Source organism: Mugil cephalus, chromosome 8 (genome assembly GCF_022458985.1).
Source record: "Mugil cephalus isolate CIBA_MC_2020 chromosome 8, CIBA_Mcephalus_1.1, whole genome shotgun sequence".
In the NCBI taxonomy this organism is placed as follows: domain Eukaryota; kingdom Metazoa; phylum Chordata; class Actinopteri; order Mugiliformes; family Mugilidae; genus Mugil; species Mugil cephalus.
The window spans coordinates 2,533,328-2,554,074 of NC_061777.1; the positions used below are offsets into that span (position 1 = coordinate 2,533,328).

The 20,747-nt window shown below is 43.0% G+C and overlaps 1 protein-coding gene across 2 annotated transcripts in view; it reads left to right on the plus strand.

Moving 5' to 3' along the window:
* Nucleotides 1–367: 367 nt before the first annotated feature.
* col27a1b (collagen, type XXVII, alpha 1b) overlaps nt 368–20,747 on the plus strand; it is a 78,631-nt gene continuing 58,251 nt past the window's right edge. For both annotated transcript variants that reach the window (XM_047592240.1, XM_047592241.1), the window contains exons 1-5: nt 368–1,035; nt 4,094–4,158; nt 10,273–11,573; nt 14,366–14,419; nt 19,145–19,198. In XM_047592240.1, the coding sequence (XP_047448196.1) occupies nt 983–1,035; nt 4,094–4,158; nt 10,273–11,573; nt 14,366–14,419; nt 19,145–19,198 (1,527 nt within the window). In that variant the 5' untranslated portion in view covers nt 368–982. The remainder of the gene's footprint in view (nt 1,036–4,093; nt 4,159–10,272; nt 11,574–14,365; nt 14,420–19,144; nt 19,199–20,747) is intronic.

Genomic DNA, 20,747 nt, shown 5'->3' on the forward strand with positions numbered 1-20,747 from the left:
AATAACAGCTGCTGTCTCTACTGTATCTGCGCCGCTGCTCCACAACCGAGAACAACTCAGTTTTATGTGTGTGCATCATGACTTTACACACTGTCACAAAGTTATCATTTATTGATCTCAACCCTGATGTTAGTTGGACCTGCACCAAACTTTATAATACACTTGGTTCTACATTCTCCACAGGGGGGGCTGTGGGGGCTTGAGCTCAACACTAGTACCTAAAAACCTTTGCTGTGGCCCTGCTCCAGTGCAACAAGCTGCATTCAGCCGCGCAAACCCTCCAACATTTCTTCCACTGCGAGGACCAGAAAAAAAAAAAAAAAAAAAAAAGCAGTGGAGTCTGGGAGGGGGGTCCCGCTCTGTGAGAAGACACACCTTCATCTGGAGGAGCGCCGCACCTCCGTGTAGCTCCAGATTAGTTTCCCTGGATGTCAGCTGAGGGCGATAGAGGGAGGTGCCCCCCCACCCCTCCTCCTCCTCCTCTTCTTCCCGGTTCTCGAGATTTCCCCTCAGTCCACAATAAACTTTCATTTTGGAAAGTCGACACACACTTACACACGTACACACACTGAGCCACGGTCGTCATCTTGTCCTTTTCCTTTGGAGAGGTTTTGTTCTTTCTGCAACGCGCGAAGGGAAGGAAGCAAAAAATAAAGGAAGCGCACAGGTGGAGCTCTGCGGAGCGTCTCTCTCTCTCTCTTTTTTTATTTTTTTTTTTATTTTTAAACTGGTGTCACCTCCTGGAAGGAGATGTCTCGGGGAGAAGAGGAGTCAAGACAATGACACAGAGCAACATTTTCAGTCTCGGTTAATCACGCTCTGTTTTTAGAATTTTTTTTTATTTGATTTTTTTTTTTTTTATTATTTTATTTGTCCGGCAACTCCTTGCGCGACCCTCTTGGAACACCTGGGATGGAAAAACTTTATCTGCCTCCTCTGGACTGTAGTGAAAAAACTCCCAAGAAAGAATGAAGTAACCGCTATGGAGCCGGACAATGCCCCGCACTCCAAACTCAAATCCACTGGAGTCGGGGGGTGAGTCATTTTAAAGTCCAACAAACAGGATTTTCATGCTTTTCTTACTTTTTTTCTTCTGGGTAATTAAAGGGAGTCCTCTATTCATGCGTCTAACGTGGTATGAAGTTCACAAAGATATGCTGGTGTTTAGTTTGGGTTATTGATGCATTTTATTCCCACAAACTTGTCATAGATCAATATTTAAGTTTTCCAGAGAAACAGCTCAGGATTTAGGAGTTATGAACTGGAACAGGTGGTGCACTTTAATAGGTTGCAGATCAGTTCTCTCCACACACACTTCAGTGAAAGTCAGCGTAATCTGCTGTACTGTTCCCCAACTTGTGTCTTTGCAGCTTGTATCTGAATGAGCTGCCAAACGGTCTGGGACTGATTTGAGGGGAGATGTATGAGAGGAGGAGACGGCCTTCACTTCTTCCTCCTCCTCCTCCTCCTCCTCCTCCTCCTCTTCTCCTCCCTGCTGTGCATGTCTCACTCAGTCGGTTGGCCCGCTGGCCCAAAGGGAGGAGATGTAGAAAAGTGAAAAACGTTGCATCATGTAACTGGACAAAATGCACACCCACGGTTTTCTTCCTGCGCCTGTGGTCCGTTTATGGTGAGAAAGGGGGAGAGGGAGAGGAAGTTTTAAAAGCTCCAACATATAGTTTGTGTGCCAGTGGTTGACCAGTGGGTTTCTGCAGGAAAACCACAGATGTAAAAGGTTTCCTGCCTCTGCTCTCATTGCAGCGCGTGTCACAGAGCGTGTGCCACTTCAAACAGCTCTCACTCAACAGGCACCCTGTTCGCATTTAAACACATCATTAGCTGTGATGTGTAGAAACGCAACATCATCCAGGTGACAGTTTGACGTGGCGTCCGTCTGAGATGATTTAGCACCTACGTCACTCAGTGCGTTCACGTGCACAGCTTAATCGTGCTATGCTCTTGTCCTTGTCCCAGTTTACATGCAACGGAGAAAATCGAATAACTGACGGGGACTTGTCTTCCTCCTCCTCCACACTAGGTGGCGATATGTGTCTTTTCACTGGGTTGATACGACTCCTTTCAGGTTGACCTCAAGACAATCAACAACAATGCGCACTCTTCATATCAGATAAGCTTAATATATAATGCATAACCTCCAGCCTGGATAACGTTATGGGTTAGAATAAACTTTTGACTGAAATTACGTTAAATTAATCATTATTTAGGGGATTCTTGTGACATGTTAATGCTAATGCTGAGCGCTAGCTAACGCAGCATTAGTTGTGTGTTTCATAGGTGTCCAAGCAGAAGTTGCATTTACTGCTTTACCCTCCACAGTGGTTCCACTTACTTCTTGTAATATCTTTGTCAGAGGCTTCAATCGATAGACTTAGACTTTAATGATGCACGAGGGGAATTACTTTGTCCCCATAGTTTAGTTGCACATAAAAGTAAACATTCTTAAAAACCAAAAAAAAATTGAAGTAAAATAAAAAAAATAAGTACTATCTAGCAAAAATAAAATAAACAGTGTAATCAAAAAATTTACAGAATTAGCTTTATGAACAAATATACAAAAGTAGTTGGTAAAACAGTGTCAGAGGTGATCTGGTTGCGGGCGGCTTGGATTGTGTCACACGGTGTTTCCTTGACCTTGTCGCTGAGGGAGGGATGTAAACGCCATCGGTGAGTGTCCAGCCGTAGAGTCTGAGGCCGGGTACAGACGTACCGTGGTCCTGTGAACCAGGTCTCCAAAGCTCTTCTCATGACACACTCCCTCTGGGTCCCACCAAGCGCACACAGTCCATCGAACCTGCTGCCAAAGACCTCAGACCTCAGGCCTTACTCCCTGCAACTCAGAGGACATGGACAACGCTAGCAGCTGATTGCAGGGACACACCACCGGACACAGCGGCCGCTCCGCAAAACTCCACAGCCAGCGAGCAACGACACAGCCAAAAAACAACAAGTCCAGAAAAAAATAAATAAAAACAGCACAAAAACAACCAAAAACCATTTTGACTGATGCTAATAATGACCTCAAAAGGTTTATATCATGGAGCTAGAGGCGACATGCAGCCACTCTTTCAGGCACATTTTTTAACAAAAATAAAAAAAAATTGATGCTAATGCTAACGTAACGTTAGTTGTGTGTTTCAGGGGCGTCCAAGCAGGAGTTAGTCAGAGTCAACTTTTTAAAATAACACTCATGGTCTCAGAGAGTGAGTGTATCAGTGTGTTCTCTAAGATATGAGTTTTCCTCGTCCATTCCAGCCAAAACAGCTCGTTGAAATATGCTAACCGCTGTTTACTAGGCTATAGTGTTTGCCTCCAGTTAAGACCTGCCCCTTAAAAAACATCAGATTGTTTACAAACCGTGAAGGAGTCTATAGACATCACAGAAAAATCAGTGGCAAAGAATGCGCTGTGTACTGGCTGATTGTAAATGCCACTTGAACTTGATTTGATTCCAGTTGGGAGTTTACTTCTGAGGATTTGGCAAGATTTTAGATCCATCACACCTGCAGTTTACTGAAACCAGAAGTGTTTAGATAGAGTATACAGTATGAAATATATTTATTCCCAAGCATTCGTCTCATGCAATCTCAAGGAATTAAGGGTTTTTAGGTAATGTAGCGTTTTTAAATTTTGCCAGAAATGGCCTTCTGGGATCACTCACAAGCTTTACTTAGCAACAGCTTATCTGCTCCAGCAGCCAGATAAGATGAAGCTGATTGTCTTGAAACACATGTTGAGCAAAAAGCAGAGCTGATGCATCAAGTCTGGACACTGCTGGAGGTCCATGAACAAGAGTTCTGTTATAACCTCCATCTGCAACTTTGTCCTGCAACGTTTAACAAAACACGACAACATTCAGTGGCAGGATTTATGGATCATCCAGGAGGTGAATAGGTCAGAAAATAACTACTACTCTGGCTGTTCCTGTAGTTTCTTATTAGAGTGAAAACAAAGGATAAAAACCTGAAGTCTTTTCTGCTGCTTTATCATGAAAAGATACTCGAAAGATGAATGAATTGTAAAAATTACAAGTTCCCTGACTTTGCCTCTCACACTGTGTTTTTTTCCTCTTCAGGAGAGTTCTGATTCTTTGGACTATACTCTGTTGCACCTGCTCTCTAAGGCTGGCACAAGCACAAGGTAAGCAGCTGAATGTCGTTTTTTTTGAGCGGGTCTACACCAATGAGCCACAACATTATGACCCAATATTGTGTAGGTCTCCCTTGTGCATTTAAAACAGTTGTGACTCATTAGAGAATCCTGTGGTGTCTGGGAAAGGGATGTTAGTGGGGGTGTTTGGGTCCTTTTTGTGTGTGTGTGTGTGTGTGTGTGTGTGTGTGTGTGTGGGGGGGGGTGCAAAATGAAAAATGGAAAAATGAAAAATGCAATTTCATTTCATAATTTACAGCAGGATATGATTCAGAGAACATCAAGACAACAATACAGTAAATTATGAAAACAGCTGTGGTTAGCACTGAAGCCTCCCAGTGGGAAGGTCCGGGTTCAAGTCCAGCTCGGGCCTTTCTGGGTGGAGTTTGCATGTTCTCCCCGTGTCTTTGTGGGTTCTCTCCAGGTACTCCGGTTTCCTCCCACCTCCAAAGACATGCTTTTTGGTTCATTGGTGATTCTGCATTGACTCTAGGTGTGAGTGTGGGTGCAAATGGTTGCTTGTCTCTGTGTCAGGCCTGTGATAGACTGGAGACCTGTCCATGGTGGACCCCACCTCTCACCTGGGATAGACTCCAGCAACCCCTGCGGCCCTAATGAAGATATGTGGTAGTAGAAGATGAGATGAGATAAAAACAATACTTATTTCTACCTAAATTTTAAAATAACCCTAAAACAATCAAAGCTAATTCCATAGATTCAGACATGTATAGAATTTAAACACATGGCTGCTGCCATCAAGGAGTGTCATTGCTGTGGGGTGGGGGGGTCAGGTCTGGTCTAGGTGGGTGCTACATGTCTAAGTAACATCATGAATGAATCAGGACCAAAAGTTTCCACAGATGGTCACAGGCTGGTAAATGTTACTCCCGTCTCCTGTCAGTGGTTATAATGTTGTGGCTGATTGTCTCAGGTTCTGTGTGTTTAATTTTCCTCAGACGTCTCTGAGCTGCTCTTTTCTGCCCTTTTCTTGCACGAAGCACTTTGCTGAACACTTGAATATGTTTGAATATGTCCAAATGGGGATCGGTTTTATTCTGTCTCATTATCAACAACAAACTTTTTGAAAACCCACTATCTCACATCATTGCTTTCAGTGCAAGTAAATAAGAATATGTAAAACAACAGACCTTTTTATAACAACATATCAAGTATTTATTGGAAATCACCCGATGAACTGGAGCTGCTCTAAGACACCTCTTAGACGTCTTAATAAAAGGTGTCACATGACCCGTCAGTCTTCGATGCTCTCTTGACGTGCTCTATTTCTTATTGTTACTCACTCTCAACTGTGCATTGATGTCCATTACATTCAGCTTTCTGTTAGACAACCTAAAAACCTTTTTGTTTCCAGACATCCAGTCTGTCAATCACAATCTGACAGTTCTTTTTCAGTTCATTCCTTTTTTTTTTTTTTTAATGTCAATTTCAGGGCATCTCTGTGTATCTCCGTCTCCTTTGATGATACTTTCCTTCTCTGGTGACTGTTGAGAATCTAGACGCGTAGACTTTTTATTTTTATATGCTGGCAAGTGTTAATTAACAACACCATGAACTTCTGTTCTTTCTGCAGTAGAAAATAAACCTGCAGAAAAGTCTTGGATCGTTTATATGATAAATACTCGGATGCATCTGCTGTGAATCTGTGTCCGTATGCAGGACTTCATGCTGTCGAAGTCATGCATATGGAAAGTGGCTGCAATCTATTGTAGATTTTGTTTGCATGTCGCTGCATGCACTCCTGTGTAGTAAAAGACAAATCCAGGACTGTTTTTCAATTTTTCCACATTATTAGCTGGTACATTTCGTCTCTTCCTGTTTGAGGTCAGACACGGTGCAATGTCCCTAAAGGAGGTTTAAGGTCTCAGTCACATTTACCTCCAGACATCTCTGCAGCAAAGAAACCATTTGAACCATAATGATGAAGTTAAATAATTCATAGTTCAATCTTCTAGGACTTTGTATTTAGTGCAAAGTCCCCCATGTTTATGGTAAAACGTTTTGGTGATGTTGTTGTCCAGATTAAAGTGCAGGTGTGAACAAACCCAGGACGCATCGAGTCTGTCCAGGTTTGCTGGTTGTGCAGGACTCGAGGAGATGAGGCGAGTTCAGCTAAAAGTGTGTAATGAAAATATGACAAACAGAAAGCTCTGCTGAGAATGCAGGAGAATACAAATAGTGAAAACACGGAAGGATATCAGAAAAGCATGATAACAAAAACATGGCCGGGAGACAAAAAGGCACAAAAAGGGACAAGAGGGCAGAGGGGTGACGAGACAAGTGAATCTAATCAGGGTGGAGGACTCAAGGAAAAAACAATAAAGCAATCCACAGGGGGAAACACAGGGAGTAAGAGACAGGAAACCAAGGAAGAACTTCGCAAAATAAAACAGGAAACTCAAAATAGTAAACGAGCAGGACACAGAGTCATGACACCGTCTGAGCGAAGATTCATTGTGTGAACGCGCAGTGAATCCTGGGTCACTTTAAGCGCTGCCTCGTCTTCACTGGGTCCTGTTGTTTAAGTGGAGCTTTGCCTCGTCCATTCAGAAAAAATAACACGCTGTTATAAATAATGGCCTGGAAAGGAAAAAGCCCCATAAGTGACTCTTAAAGATTTTTCTGTCCGAACACATTTTAGATCTGACAGCACAGTCGCAGCCAGTTGCTGTAGAATTAATGGCATCCTGTTGTTTACCACGTGTTTTTTTATTTTTTAAAATCACATCATAAAGCTGCTGTTTGCCTGTATATTATTGTAAAGATTCAAAAGGATTAGCAGTTAATTTGGATTTAGAGATTTAGATTTTTTTTATTCATAAACATTGTGACTGGATAAATTATTCTTGTGATAAAGATAACACATTTTAGTTAAGTGTATAAATATAGCATTTGAAATGGTCAATTCAAGTTATAATAGAGCCTTAAAGTGACCATTTTATTTACAAAATAAACTTTTCTCAGAGAGGTGATTAGATATAGAAATTACAAAAATGACTGTGAAAACAGAAAAACTTCACTATTCCAATATATTAAGATGTTAAACTCTGGAGCTGTGTGAATGGCACAAACTTTTTATACTATTCTATGCTGATCTGTACTGTTTTTATTTATTACTTATGGGAAAATAATCCAGGACCTGGCAATATCATTTCGTTCCATTTCGTGCTTGTGAACGACAAATAAAATCCTTCAAGTTTTCCACAGCAGAAGAGAAGGAGCATCATTACATGTATCAAATATAAATCAGCATAAAACAGCGACTCTCTCGAAGCACAGACAGACACAGGTTTACTGATGCTTGTCCTCAATCCACCATGAAAACTAAACACGCAGCATTAATGACAAAACAGAAAGTTAACTCAACATAAACAGTGTGCAGAGCATGTGAGATAAAAAGCATTTTAACAAAAGGAAAATACAAACAAAACCAATAGGGAATAAGGGAATATTCTTCAGCTCTCTCCTTCTTAGAGTCCATACGACCAGCATCAAAAACATCACCGATCCCTCTACTTCTTGTCTCGAGCCACTTTCAAAGTTAAGTCTCACTAAATTTTATATGATATCCTGGATTTAAGTATAACAGGGTTATATAAATTTACAGCAATTTAACATATTTTCTCTTTCAACTTAATAATAAAACATAAATCTAAGCGAGAATGAACTTTAGTTGCTCCAAAACTTGCTGTGCTATCACAGCTGTTCATGGTTCTGAAGCAGCAACTAGAGACTAATTAGAGACAGCAGCTGTTATAATATTACAATCCAAATGATGTCTGCGTGAATCTGCATACAGAGCGCTAAACCGAGATCGAATGTCATGTGTGAGCAGAGTGTTTTTCGCTGGTTACTTGAGAGAACATCTCTCAGTTTATCTGCCGTGATCCAGTTGTTTTCTTGAAGATTTTGTCACGAAAGCAGCTGCAGGAAACGTTGAGACGCCCCTGAATGCAGACTGATAGATTCATAGCGTATGTGCGTTTTCTGATACGCACTTGTCTCCAGGATCTGTTCTACCCAGTTCTCAGTTATTATCATTATTTTATTTTTTCCCCCTCTTTGCTCATCAGGAGGCCACAGAAAGCCTGAGGCAGCCCGCCTACTTGCTTAGATTCAGATACGCAATGGAAGCCCTGAGAGCACATCTCACAATGAAAGAACGATTTTGCTTCTCTCAAACCTTATTAACAAGTCAAATCAACTCCGTGTAAGAACTTTGACTGAACGCAGCCTTTGTTCTGTTTCCAGTTTCTGTTTGAAGTGTTTTTTCCTTGCGTGCGTTTTTCAGCCAAGTCGACCTCCTGCTGCCTGAATGCAGCGAGCAGGGTTTCCCTCCACCTAACGGGACTTACAGGGTCTACAGTTGTTTTTCTGCCGCTGAGGCGCAGTTCAACGTTTAGCGGCAGTTTGTGTTTTGTTTTTTTTTGTTTGTTTTTATTAATGAATCCATCATTAATATTCATCTTTGTCAGCTTTGGTACCAAGCCTCACAGCAGAAACAAGAAACAAAAAGGCCTTTTGTTTGATATTACTGGTGCATGGCAATACACAAATCAGGCATAACATTATGACCACCTTCGTAATATTGTGTAGGTCTCCGTTTTTGTGGGCCTGTTATTGCTGTGGGGTGGGGGGAACCTGGTCTGGTCTACATGGGTGTTACATGTCTAACTAACATCCATGCAAATGAACCAAGACCAAAACACTGACTTGTCATAACGTGGTCGATGTTAATCACTTCTCCCGACTGTGTCGTAATGTTGTGGCTGATCAGTGTAGACAGTTTTCACATCACTTTTTGCACTGGAGGTAAAAACTTTATTTTTTTCTGTTTTTATATCTTGTGAGGTTATATATAGCCAGAGTTGTATTTCCGAGCATCCATTGTCTGCACACTGTAATACAGTAGGAAGCCGTATACCACAAGTGTCTCTAATTGACCAGCCTGAGAACCAGTCTTCAAGAATGTGCATTTTTTATTTTTTTTTTCCTGAAGAATTCTCAAGAAAGAAAGCCCGTTCCTTGCGCCACTGAAATGTGGATTTATTTAAGCCCTCACACAAAGGTGTGGATCCAATTAGGAGCAATATACAGTGCACACAAGTCTGTAATGTGGGAACATTCCCCACACGTTCCTCCCCTGAGAGGCAAGTAGCAATTAAAACCCGCAGAAAACACTGCAGCATGGCTTCAATCATCTTTAATCAGGAGACATTACCAGATAATGTGAGATAGCATTTTTTATTTTTTCTGCTCTCTGCTCTAATACACCTAACCGCCGTCCTCCCTGGGGACACGTTCAGTCTTCGTTTCCTGAGCTCGGTCTAATTAAGACTGATGTAACTATTACATAATGTGCAGCAAACCCCAAAAGTAAACGGTGATGTGAGAGCCCATCGGAACTTTTTTGCATTCTTTTTAAATTGCCTTTTGCCGCGGGTCTTCCATTAGTCAAGTATGAAACTCGTGAACTCTAGGCGTGGAATCATAGCCGGTTTCATGCGTCTTTATTTATATTCGGATGCAGATACATTCTCATGAGTGGTAGGTGGATGAATGGACTACTACCTGCGACGATGCAATGTTCTGCAGGGAAACTTCTGGACCTGGCATCTATTTGTGTGGCTTGTATCGCCCACCTAGACCAGACCAGGCTAGGTGTTGACCTGACCTCCAAATTCACTAGATCCCAAACTGATCATGTATCTGTGGGACAACATTTTGTAGCCAGACACCACAGGACGCCCTTAAAAGGCCCATGTCCATTCTCTGTGGTCATAATATAATGCCTGATTGGTGCGTGTATACGAAGAGAAAGAAATGCATTCAAAATGAAGTTCACTTGATTAAGACAGTCCGTTTCTGGGACGTCCTAATATGCAGAAGAAACCGTTTCAGAGTTTGGGGGCTGCAGCTGAGAAAGAACAATCTGCCCTGAAGAAAAATGTCAGAGTTAAACCTTTCAGCGATTTATAGGCAAACATCTCATCTTATATAAGCTCAGAAATCAAGATTTAATGATAGTGAATAGTGAATGAGATGCATGAAGAGTGTGTCACCCCCCTCTCTCTTGTTTCTCTCCAGATGTGGATATCCTGCAGCAGCTTGGGCTTTCCGGGCGAAGGGCAGGCGGGTCTTCAGGCGTTCGAGCCGTCCCTAATGGCGTCATCCCCTTCAAATCCGGTGTTATCTTCACCCCCAGGGCACGTATCCAGGTGCCTCTGCGCACTGTCCTCCCTCCTGCCTACAACACCACCAGTCTGTCCCTGATCCTCAGCCTCTCGGTCCATCGCACCAACAGCGCCTTTCTTTTCTCAATTCTGTCCAAGAGAAGAAAGGTGCAGCTCGGGGTGCAGTTCGTTCCGGGGAAGGTCCTTGTTCACGTGGGGCAGAGGAACTCTGTCAGCTTTGACTATGACGTCTACGATGGCCGGTGGCACAGTCTGGCTTTGGATATCCGAAGCAACCAGGTACTTTTACACACCTCTTGCGGTACGAAAAGCATACGTGCAGATATGTTCCCCAAACAAGAGGAGGCCCTGGATCCGGAGGGCTCTTTCCTGCTGGGCAAAATGAACCACAACTCGGTGCCGTTTGAAGGCGCCGTCTGTCAGTTTGACATTTACCCCTCTGCAGAGGCAGCTCATAACTATTGTGATTACATTAAGAAACAATGCAGAGAAGCTGACACGTATCGGCCTGTGTTTCCACCCCTGCTACCTCTATTTTCCATGGACCCAAACATCACTGTCACTCACGTAACTCCGCTGTCATTGACGGAGACTTCCAAGAAGGCCCAGGCGCCTACTGTGGCCCTGACTGGGGAAAATACAAGGACTAAAAGTAATGTTCCATCACTGACGCTGAACAAAACCTCTTTGTATCAGACCAGCATCACCCCACAACCTGGTTCTGTTTCTGTTTCTCCACCGGTACACCCAGGGTTGGAAAGCCCGTCTCAATTTCCAACTCCAACTGTTACAGCGTCTCTAAGGATCAGAGGGACTCCGCCAAACCCAAAACCGACTTCATTCACCAGAGAGAACACAAAGCAAGGGGATGACAACGCTCCAGAACCTTCTGGGAACAGTATGCATTTACCTGTTTCCGCTAAACCATCGGACATGAAGCCAAACCTCCAGACCACAGCTGTATCACCACAGGGGTCTCCTTCAAATTCTTACTCTCCCAATAAAGAGCAAGTAACCGTGGTAGCTCACAAGAAACCGGAACCAAAAGTGACCAGCATCCAGGATGTCAAACCCACCTGGTTCATTCCAGTCACTCCAGCCGCAACAGATGGTTTCCAAACATTTGACCTGGAACCGACCCAGTTCTCACTGCTAGTTGGACCACCTGGACCAAAGGGAGAACCAGGGCCGCCGGTGAGTGTGTCAGCTCTCAAACACAAACACGACACAAATCTGGATCCAGGAAGGAGTATCTGCTTATGTTAGAATAGCTATTTGCTTGTCACCTGATTAGTTTACAGTCCAGTTGCTGTAGTGTTTGTTTTATGAATGAATACTTCATGAATTGGTGCATTTTTGATTGAGTGATAACAGATGTGGCTTTTAACTCTTGGCCCAGTTTTCTAGCACATCTTTACATCACAATGATACACAAGTTTGACAGCTTGCTGTCTAAATATTGGTTTGTTGTTTGGTTTGCTTTGATGCCGACGTGGAAACTGATATGTCTCCTGATTGTGTGGTTTTGGGAATCTGGCAGTCGTCGCCAAGCGTTGCTGGAGCATCTCTTGAGTTTAAACTGCTTCAATCAACATCACTCAGTTCATGTCCCAGATTTTTTTCTTTTGTGTTTTTTTTCCACTCCACACTGTGTTGGTGCTAGAATGGTGGATGCATTTTAGATTTTTTTTATTTAAGCTGCAGCGGTGGAAGCAGTCAGCCTCATAGCTGGCCTTTGCCAGTCAGTATTTGTGTTAGTGGAGGGCCTGGCAGTGAGGTGTCAGATTCCTCTCAAAGGGAGTGTGACCGCTCTAAGAATGGATACTTCTACTAAGGTCAGATGCTACAGAATACTGAGGAACACAGATTGGTTTCTGTCATGTACAGGGATTCTGGGATATAGAACATGGTCTTGTGTATTCTTAAGTAAAGAGAATAACTTTACTTTGCATGAATGGATGAACGCCAGATCCAAAAGTTTCCCAGCAGAAATTTAAATTGTCACAAGATGTTCGACGTTATTCACTTCTCCTGTCAGTGGTCTTAATGTTGTGGCTGATTGGTTGAAGAACCAATACTGGAACTCTTCTAGCCAGGCTGAAAACCTGCAAGTATTGGTATTAAAATCATTTGTGAGCGATGGCTCAATAAAAGCTAAATGAAACATTTAAAAATAACGTTGCTGCTCTCGGCGTCATTTATCCTCTTAAGATGTTTCTGTGATAAATGTGACGACTGCACGTAACAAGAACCCTAATGTACCAGAAGCAGAACTGTAAAAAGCCTCTAATCCTTCACTGAAGGCCCCTTTGATTATCATCACTTTCTTCCTCCTTTCAGAGCTTAGATTTACATTATCTGCATAGCCCACATTGTGTTTGAAAAACAAAAGTGGTGGCAGATCCTGTCTTTCAAACACATTCCTCCTGTTGTGAGCTGAAACATAAGCCTCCGTAAACAGCTCATGGCTCGGTAGCATCAACCCTAAACCCCAGAGCAGGAGGATCAGAATCTGTGCAACGACTCAAAAGACAAAACGGTAAATCGATTATAGAACAGACTTCCAACTCAGCAATCTGTTCAGTGTAAAATGTTAACAAGCAATACAACTATGCAGAAAACCCAGAGCCAGACAGTCACTGGTTTCTGCTTTCTCATAAAAAAAATCCCAGCGGCCTCGAGGACACACAAAGCTGTGGTTTCCCCTCGCTGCCAAAGCAGGAAAGCTTTACTTAAAATGTTGTTTTTGGTCAAACGGGACCTAATATAAGACAAAGAAGCCTTTATAGTAAAGGAAAAAGAGAATAATTGTTTTGTGTTCAAAGGATGAACAGAGTTTGACTACGTAAAATAAATCTACAGAAACACTTGATTTAATGTGACCATCAGTGACGATTGGTGTGGGCAGAAAGCAGAAGTGAAACCATCGATGGGCTGACCTCATAATATATTACAGCCATTACATTACGACCAGCGGCAGGAAAAGCAAACAACATCTTGTGTTCATCATCAATTCAGTTCTTTGTTTTTCTGCTGGGAAACTTTTGGACCTTGTATTCATTCTTGTTGATGTTAGTTAGACATGTAGCACGCACCTAGACCTACACAACATTAGGAAGGCGGTCATAATGTTATGACAGATTTGTGTGGTTCTGATTCATCCTTGAGAGCCACGTTGTGAACTTTATTGATGTGCTTCCTTGAACATTCTGCACCACTAGGACTTGGATCATCTGTCTCATTCGTCACTGATGAATTAAATGAGAGATAAAACTGTTTGTCAAGAGTCTTGTAGTATTTTTTTTATTCTTAAATATTATGAACTGTCTAAAGACATGAGCCCTGACATCGCCTTGGCAGCAACCCCAGCAGCTACTCAGACGTCTCGTCTCGTGGTTCTGGCTGAAACAGAGTAATTAACACTAGTGATCCTGTCCAGAAAATGCTCCATACATCTGACAGTATGAGACCAGCCCAGAGCTGTTCCTCTTTAAACTTCTTGAGCTGTGGGAAAATAAGTAACAGTCCTAACATTTCAGACAAACTCAGTTTCCCTCAGATTGACCCCTCATTAAATCTAACCTTACGGAGCTTTGCTAATCCATGTATGAAATTGTTTTAAAGCCAGCTGATGCTTATAATTAATGTGATTGGCTGTGGCTGGAACCAGCTCTGACCTCTCTGCCACTACAAGAAGTCAGACACGCTGTTTATGCACCGTAGGTTAAAAGCACATTGGCTGCAGAGGTGCTGAATGCACGTTTAACAAGGCAGCCTCACGCCTGCCAGTCTCCCATCGCCTTTATGCAACTTTTAGCCAACTTCAGCCAAAGTGTCATCAGAAAAAACAAAAACCCACACGAGATAGTTTGACGTTCTTTATTCAAAGCTTGCTCTCTTTTATTATTCAAGTCCCTTTTTCCTCCTCTCTGTATTTTTTGGATAACTTTACTTTGGCTCTGACATCTTTCATCTTTTCCTTTCAGGGACTTCAAGGACTTCCAGGGTTGCCAGGAAAGCCAGGCAAGAGGGGTCCACGGGTGAGCATGACCCAGTCACATCCAGTCCTTTAACCCCCCCCCTTTTGTTTTTGTTTTTTCATCCACATGTATGACATCTTTTATTCCCTATTCTCTGTTCTCACCTTTGAGCGTTCTGATCAAGCGCTCTGTGACATTTTTGGATTACAGAGCATTATTCATCCAGACGTCAGATGTTTGCTTTGGCTCCGGGTCTGATCGAGCTGAGCCTCTCTGCTGCCAAGGTCCATTTGTAAATCTGGAGAGCAAACAACCATAATTTACAGATCAGCAGGCTGCCAATATAAAATAAATCAAAAATGCAAGGCTGGTTTTAGATGGATGCAGGAGAAAAATAAGCGAGGAATCCACGGACAGAGATCTTCAATGTTGTTCTTAGAAATTGCCGGAGCCTAGATCTAGACTCAGATGTTCCTATCGCCACAGGGACAACTAGTGCCTTTCTCATGCTTCTCATGTCCAGATCCCATGTTGACGTGACTGAATATTTCACTTCCAATGTACGAGTCTCCTGATTCCACGTGTCCCATTTTGTGCCTGAGTGCGGGTCATAGTTCAGGAGAAGGTGCAGATGTTGTTTTAAGCTCATGTTTTCAGGAGAAATATAAGAAGAGAAGTGATTTGTCCCGTGGGGGGCGCTTTATTATCCTGGTTTCTGTTTAAAACACTATTCTGGGTGGTGAGTGTTTGTAGCTGCCTCTAAACGACTTTGAAATGGATTCAAGCAGAAGCTGAACTTTCAGTGAGGTTGCAGTTGTGGCTGCTCTTTTGCAGAGGTCCCGCTGAAGCACGCCTGCAGGGAAACTTGTGCCACTGAGGAGTATGTGAGTGAACTACCTGCTGCAGGCTGTGCCCTACGGTTGGGCCTCTGAGAGGGAGGGGGGGTTGTGGGAACCCAATCTCTTTAAACAAGGGAGAAAGAGGGCTTTGTCCCCATCTTATTAAAGGCATTTAAGACCCTGTCTGGAGCTGAGTAGCTCTATCGAGTGGTACACCAACTTCTATAGAGTTCATTCATCATCAAGCTCTTGAGACCCAACTACAGCCCACACCGACTGCACCGACTCAGGGCTTCTTTTTTTTCCCCCCGTTTTCACGAAACGTCAGAATTTTCCTGGATAGTTCACATGATTAGAGGGAAATACCTCTGCAGAAAGCTCACACGTAGACTCGGGGCTGGCAAAGTCTTTGTAAACATCTGGATTAAAAGTGAGGATTTTCATTTGTGCTCTAATTCTTTTCATGTTGACACTGTTTTATATTAAAAACTGGTGTAGAAACGAGGCTGGGAATGAATGGACGTTAAAATTCTGGCCGTTTTTGTGCAGCTGAGTCGTGTTTTTGGCTTCACCTCCTTCCGAGGTGCACGGTGCATGGAGGAGGGAGGGAGGCATGAATTTGTGGAAACTAGGAGTTACTCAACTTTAAGGTCGACTATTATGTGATTAGTCGTTGCTGATACTGATAAAAACCCGGTGGAAAGTAATGAAATTTATATTCTTGACCTGGATATGCAGAGAACAGACGGCTCATGTGCTACATACTGTGAGCTGCAGATATGTACAGTCTGTATAAAAACAGGCTGCAGCTCAGCACCAACGATATCATTTAATAGCGTCAGATGGGATAGTGTAGCAGGTATTTCTCTGAAGCTAAAGGTCTAATAACTTCATCAAATAGTTGATGTGCAGCCTCCGTCTGTCTGTTATTAACTGACCGTTCGTCTGTTACCGTTAGCTAACGCTAAGATGCTTTGCAGCAGTATGGACTTCATCCTTAGTGATGTCAGGTATGTTTAGGTTTAGGGCAGCTGACCACCGTACTGTTGCACATGTTTGAAATAAAATATTTAAACCTGTGTGTTATTTGAATAGCTTAATATTTAGGCAACATAATAAATGTATATTCTAAACAGAATAGTCGAGTTATATATATGTGGGGTTTAGTAATCTCTCATCAGTTTGGGGGTCCTTGGCCTGAAAGGCGTTGAAGACCCCTGATGTAAGCATCATTAGGGCTTTAACTCTCTGCCAGCGAGGTGTCATGTCTGAGCAGACTGTGTCACCCGCCGGCTTCCACCTAGCAGCATTTCTGGGGCTGGAGAGCGGATCAAAGGCGGCTTTGTGCACAGCTAGGACGTCACACTGGGGTTTTATGAATTAAAAAAACATTTGCATAATTGTTTTTTGAGGATATCTGAGGCGAAGACGTAAAGTAATCAAAAAGTAGCAGCTCGGTCTGACTGGTGCAGAGAACTCAGCTGATTTATGTAGGTTGTAAAATTTCAATTCTTCTGAAATGAACCACATCTGTAGGCAGGAACGAGTGGAGGCTTGATTAAATTTCTGTTATTATTGGTTGCGCAGATGTTTTCTCTTTATTCCTTTTATTTATGTGGATAGAGAGCAGAGTTTGACTTAGCTGAAACATGCCAGCAACACCCCATTGATCACCAGTGAACTAATCTTAAATGCCTGCATGCGTCGTTCTCTAGACTTGTAGGCTTATTATTTGTTATTTGTTGCACATCTGCCTGCCCACCTAGAGCGGAGCACATATTAAATTCTTTATTCTGCGCTCACTGTTCATTTATCCATATATTTATTATTTATTTTTTGACATTTTGAGAAAGAATTTTGTCAGAGATCTTTAAGAAAAAGCGATTAGCACTTATTTACATCATTAATGTACATTTTTGTTGGATCATCATCCCTCAAAGACTCAATGTTTCCGTCCGTGCCGTCCAGAGGAGGCGTCGGCGGGTCTGTTCTGGGTTAATGCTCCATAAAAACAGTAGCACTCTCGCACGCGTCGCTCCTGTAAAAGTCATCAGCGCACATCGTAAACCTGGTCGCAGTTCTGGTACACAGGTGCCCTTAATGTGCAGAATGTGCAGCACTCTGGTGTGAAGGTGTGTGTGCTTCTGCATCCGTTTTTGGCACTCGTGTGTTCATTGTGTTTACACACCTATCAGGCATAACATTATTGTGTGCAGGGCTCGTAGGCAATAGAAGACAAAGTCTTGTGTTTTCTTTAGAGTTTCATAAAGAAAATGGCAAAGTTGAACAACTGATTAAAATAGGTAGGTACTGCATGGGGGTCGCAGAATCTCCGGTTGATTAGACACTTTTTATATCTATTTTTGTCTTGGAGGGGAGGGGCCTTGATCAGTTTGGGATCCAGTGAATTTGGGGGCCAGGGTGGAGGTGGGTGCTACGTGCGCTAAGTAACATCCACATGCGTGAACACCAGGTCCAAAAGTTTCCCAGCAGAACGCTGAACTGAAACAAGATGGTGGATGTTACTCACTTTCCCCTGTCAGTGGTCCTAATGTTGTGGCTGATCAGCGCATACTGGTGGTCTCTACATTTCAGTAATTAAGCAAAGATGGCCTCCATTCCTCATCCACATGAAGATCGATGGACGAAGTGACTCATTCTCTCCTCATTACTCTTCTGTCTTTTGGGATAACCCCCTCGCCCTCCCCCAGTCTCGCCCCCGCCCGCCTTGTCATCAGCGCCGTGCCTCTTTACCTTATACCTTACAGGAATACAATTTGCAATACTCTGTCCTGATCTCCCTCTTTCTCTCCTCCTCCTCCTCTTCGTCCCTTTGGTTCCTATCTGGAGATAATGACTTCCATACGTTTTAATATCGAGGGGGGAACGGTCTGAATGGAGGAGGAAGAAATCTGTAGATGGGCTTCTGTTAAGTGCCTCCATATGTCCGGCAGCGAGCGCCTGTGAGGGGAGAGGTCTGGCCGGTTTGAGGGGAGGGGAAGTGCCTGGGCTGTTTGACTCCATTCCACAGTGTGATAATAGAGCACAGATAAATAACAGAGGCAGACAGAGAGCGGCTGCATCACCGGCCGTGCACTTAAACCTCTTTTTTTTCCTTTTTCTCAGAGTAATCGTATCCCTCACTTTCACCTCCAGCTCGGGCGGAGGGTGGAGGGGTGAGGAGGGGGTGGGGGGGAGTAGAGAGAGGTCTCCCTTCACAATCCCTGTGGAAGGTGGAAGAATGGGCTGAAGACACAGCGGCTTCCTGTTCGGGCCATCTGAGCATGTTTCAATGCTTTCAATTTCGCCGAGGAAAATTTTCCGTGCTCAGCATTTCATCCACACACACACACACACACACACACACACGTGTGCAGCTGAGCTGAAGACTCTTCACTTGGATGCCTCAGGAAGTTGTGGCTTTAATTTTCCAAACAATTCCTCTTTGCAGACTGCAGGAATTTATGGTCGCTTCAAACCCCCCAAAAAACAGCTTTTGTCTCCTCTGCTCCTGTACGTCGACACGAACGACCTGCAGGAGAGCGTCCCTTTAAGGACGAGACGTTTGGCTCAGATTAGCCGGTGAACTGCAGCCAGGGACCTTATATATATCACACATGAGCCGATTGAGGGATATGGTGAACGGGTGAGCGGCCTTCGCGTTGTGGAGCCCCAGAAAACCAGTGGAAAAGTGTAAGAGTGAGGGAAATCACATCCATATGTCATAACGTGGACAGGCAGGAGACGGCGTATGTCTCACACAAACACTGAGAGACCCTGGGGCACAGCTGACCTGTCCCATAACAAACACACAACACATCTGTGAATACCTCACATGTAGCACTAACTCCCTTATTGCTGCTAAAACGGAGCGTCTGCTTCGTGACCCCCATGATCACCTTTACTCTGTGTCTCCCTTAATCATGTGGTTCTCTGTTTTTTTTAGGGTCCTCCTGGCCCACATGGAAACCCTGGTCGTCCTGGACCACCTGGAGTGAAGGTATTAATGTTGTCTCACAGGGCGGCCATTGTTTTTTTTCCATGGTTGATTATATGTTGTTATATGTTAAGCTGGGTTTTTTAAAGTTTAGAAATCAAAGAGTTAATAATCGGCCTTGTAATCAAAATTTAACTATAACTGGAGCCTTTTGTCACAACTGAACAAGGACCAGAACCCAAATGCACAACTCAAGGACAAAAAGTATCAATCTTACAGAGGGAAGAAATGCTTCACTGATCGAGACTAAGAAAACAAACAAACAAATCATCAAAGAAGAAAACCGGAAGAAAACAAATCAAACCAAAAATAACTAAACTAAACTAGGACAAAAATGTAAACTGGAAGAACAAAGTGACAACACAACAAAACCTGACAATGACAAGGGAAATATACTGGTTCTCTGACCAGACGAACTGACACAGCACACAGGGAGACGAGGACTATATACACACACAAGGTAAGAGCACAGGTGGAAACAGTTAGGGCGGAGACAGGTGATCACAAAGGCGGGAAAACAGACAAAGGAAGTAAGTGGAACACGTGACATTGGACACAGACAGGAAGTGGACACAAAATAAAACAGGAAATGACAAGATGACACAAGACAAAAGTGAATAGATTAACATGTTTCTTGGACATAACAGCTTTAACCATTATTTATCTGATCAGACTCCTCTGGGTAAACCAGGATAATGATGGTAGTGCCACCACCAGAAACAACGTTAAACTCACGTAAAACTAATGCTTGGTCATAACATTGATTACTTAATTCTCACCAACTGAATCAACCTGGACCTGCGATACGTTGCTACTGCAGGAAATGACTCGTAAGCTACGAACTTTCAACCCTTTTTAAAACCAAGCATCATGAGTGGAAACCAATCAGCTTGTTGCCTTAGCGCCATTCTCATCCACGCCCTCATCACCTCACGCATCAACTACTTTAACTCTGTTTTTTCCTGGTCTACCCTCCAAATGTCCCCTTAAAGTTGCAAAGCTGCAGCTCGTATCCATGGGCCACATCTGTCCAGTTCTTCGGCAGCTCCACTGGCTTCAAATAAAAACACGTACTGAATACAGGATCCTGCTACTTTCATATCACTTCACAATCAAGCTCTGACAGATCTGCCTGAGCTTCTCCAATTATACACACTCAATGGTAGAAACCTGTCTCAGGGTTCCTACGCAAATATGCAAAGCACTGAAAAGTATGGAATTTGATTTTATACATTTCCAGGTCTGGAAAAGTATGGAAAGTAAAAACTAGTTTATGGCAAAATATTCATGTTTCTAAACCATAAAATTATAAGTATCTAAAAAAAAAAAAAAAAAAAAAAAAATGATATGCAACTATTTGCTCAAACACCATGATTTTTTAAATTTCTTTTTTTTCTGAGAACTGGAAATTATGGTCTGGAAAAAGTCTGGAATTTTGACATTTCAAAAGTTTAGGAACCCTGCAGTCGGCTGACAGTCACAAGATGGTAAAAGTTATGGTTTAATGAAACTAAATGAGAGTGAGAGATAGTTGGTGAACTGAGCCTTTGGA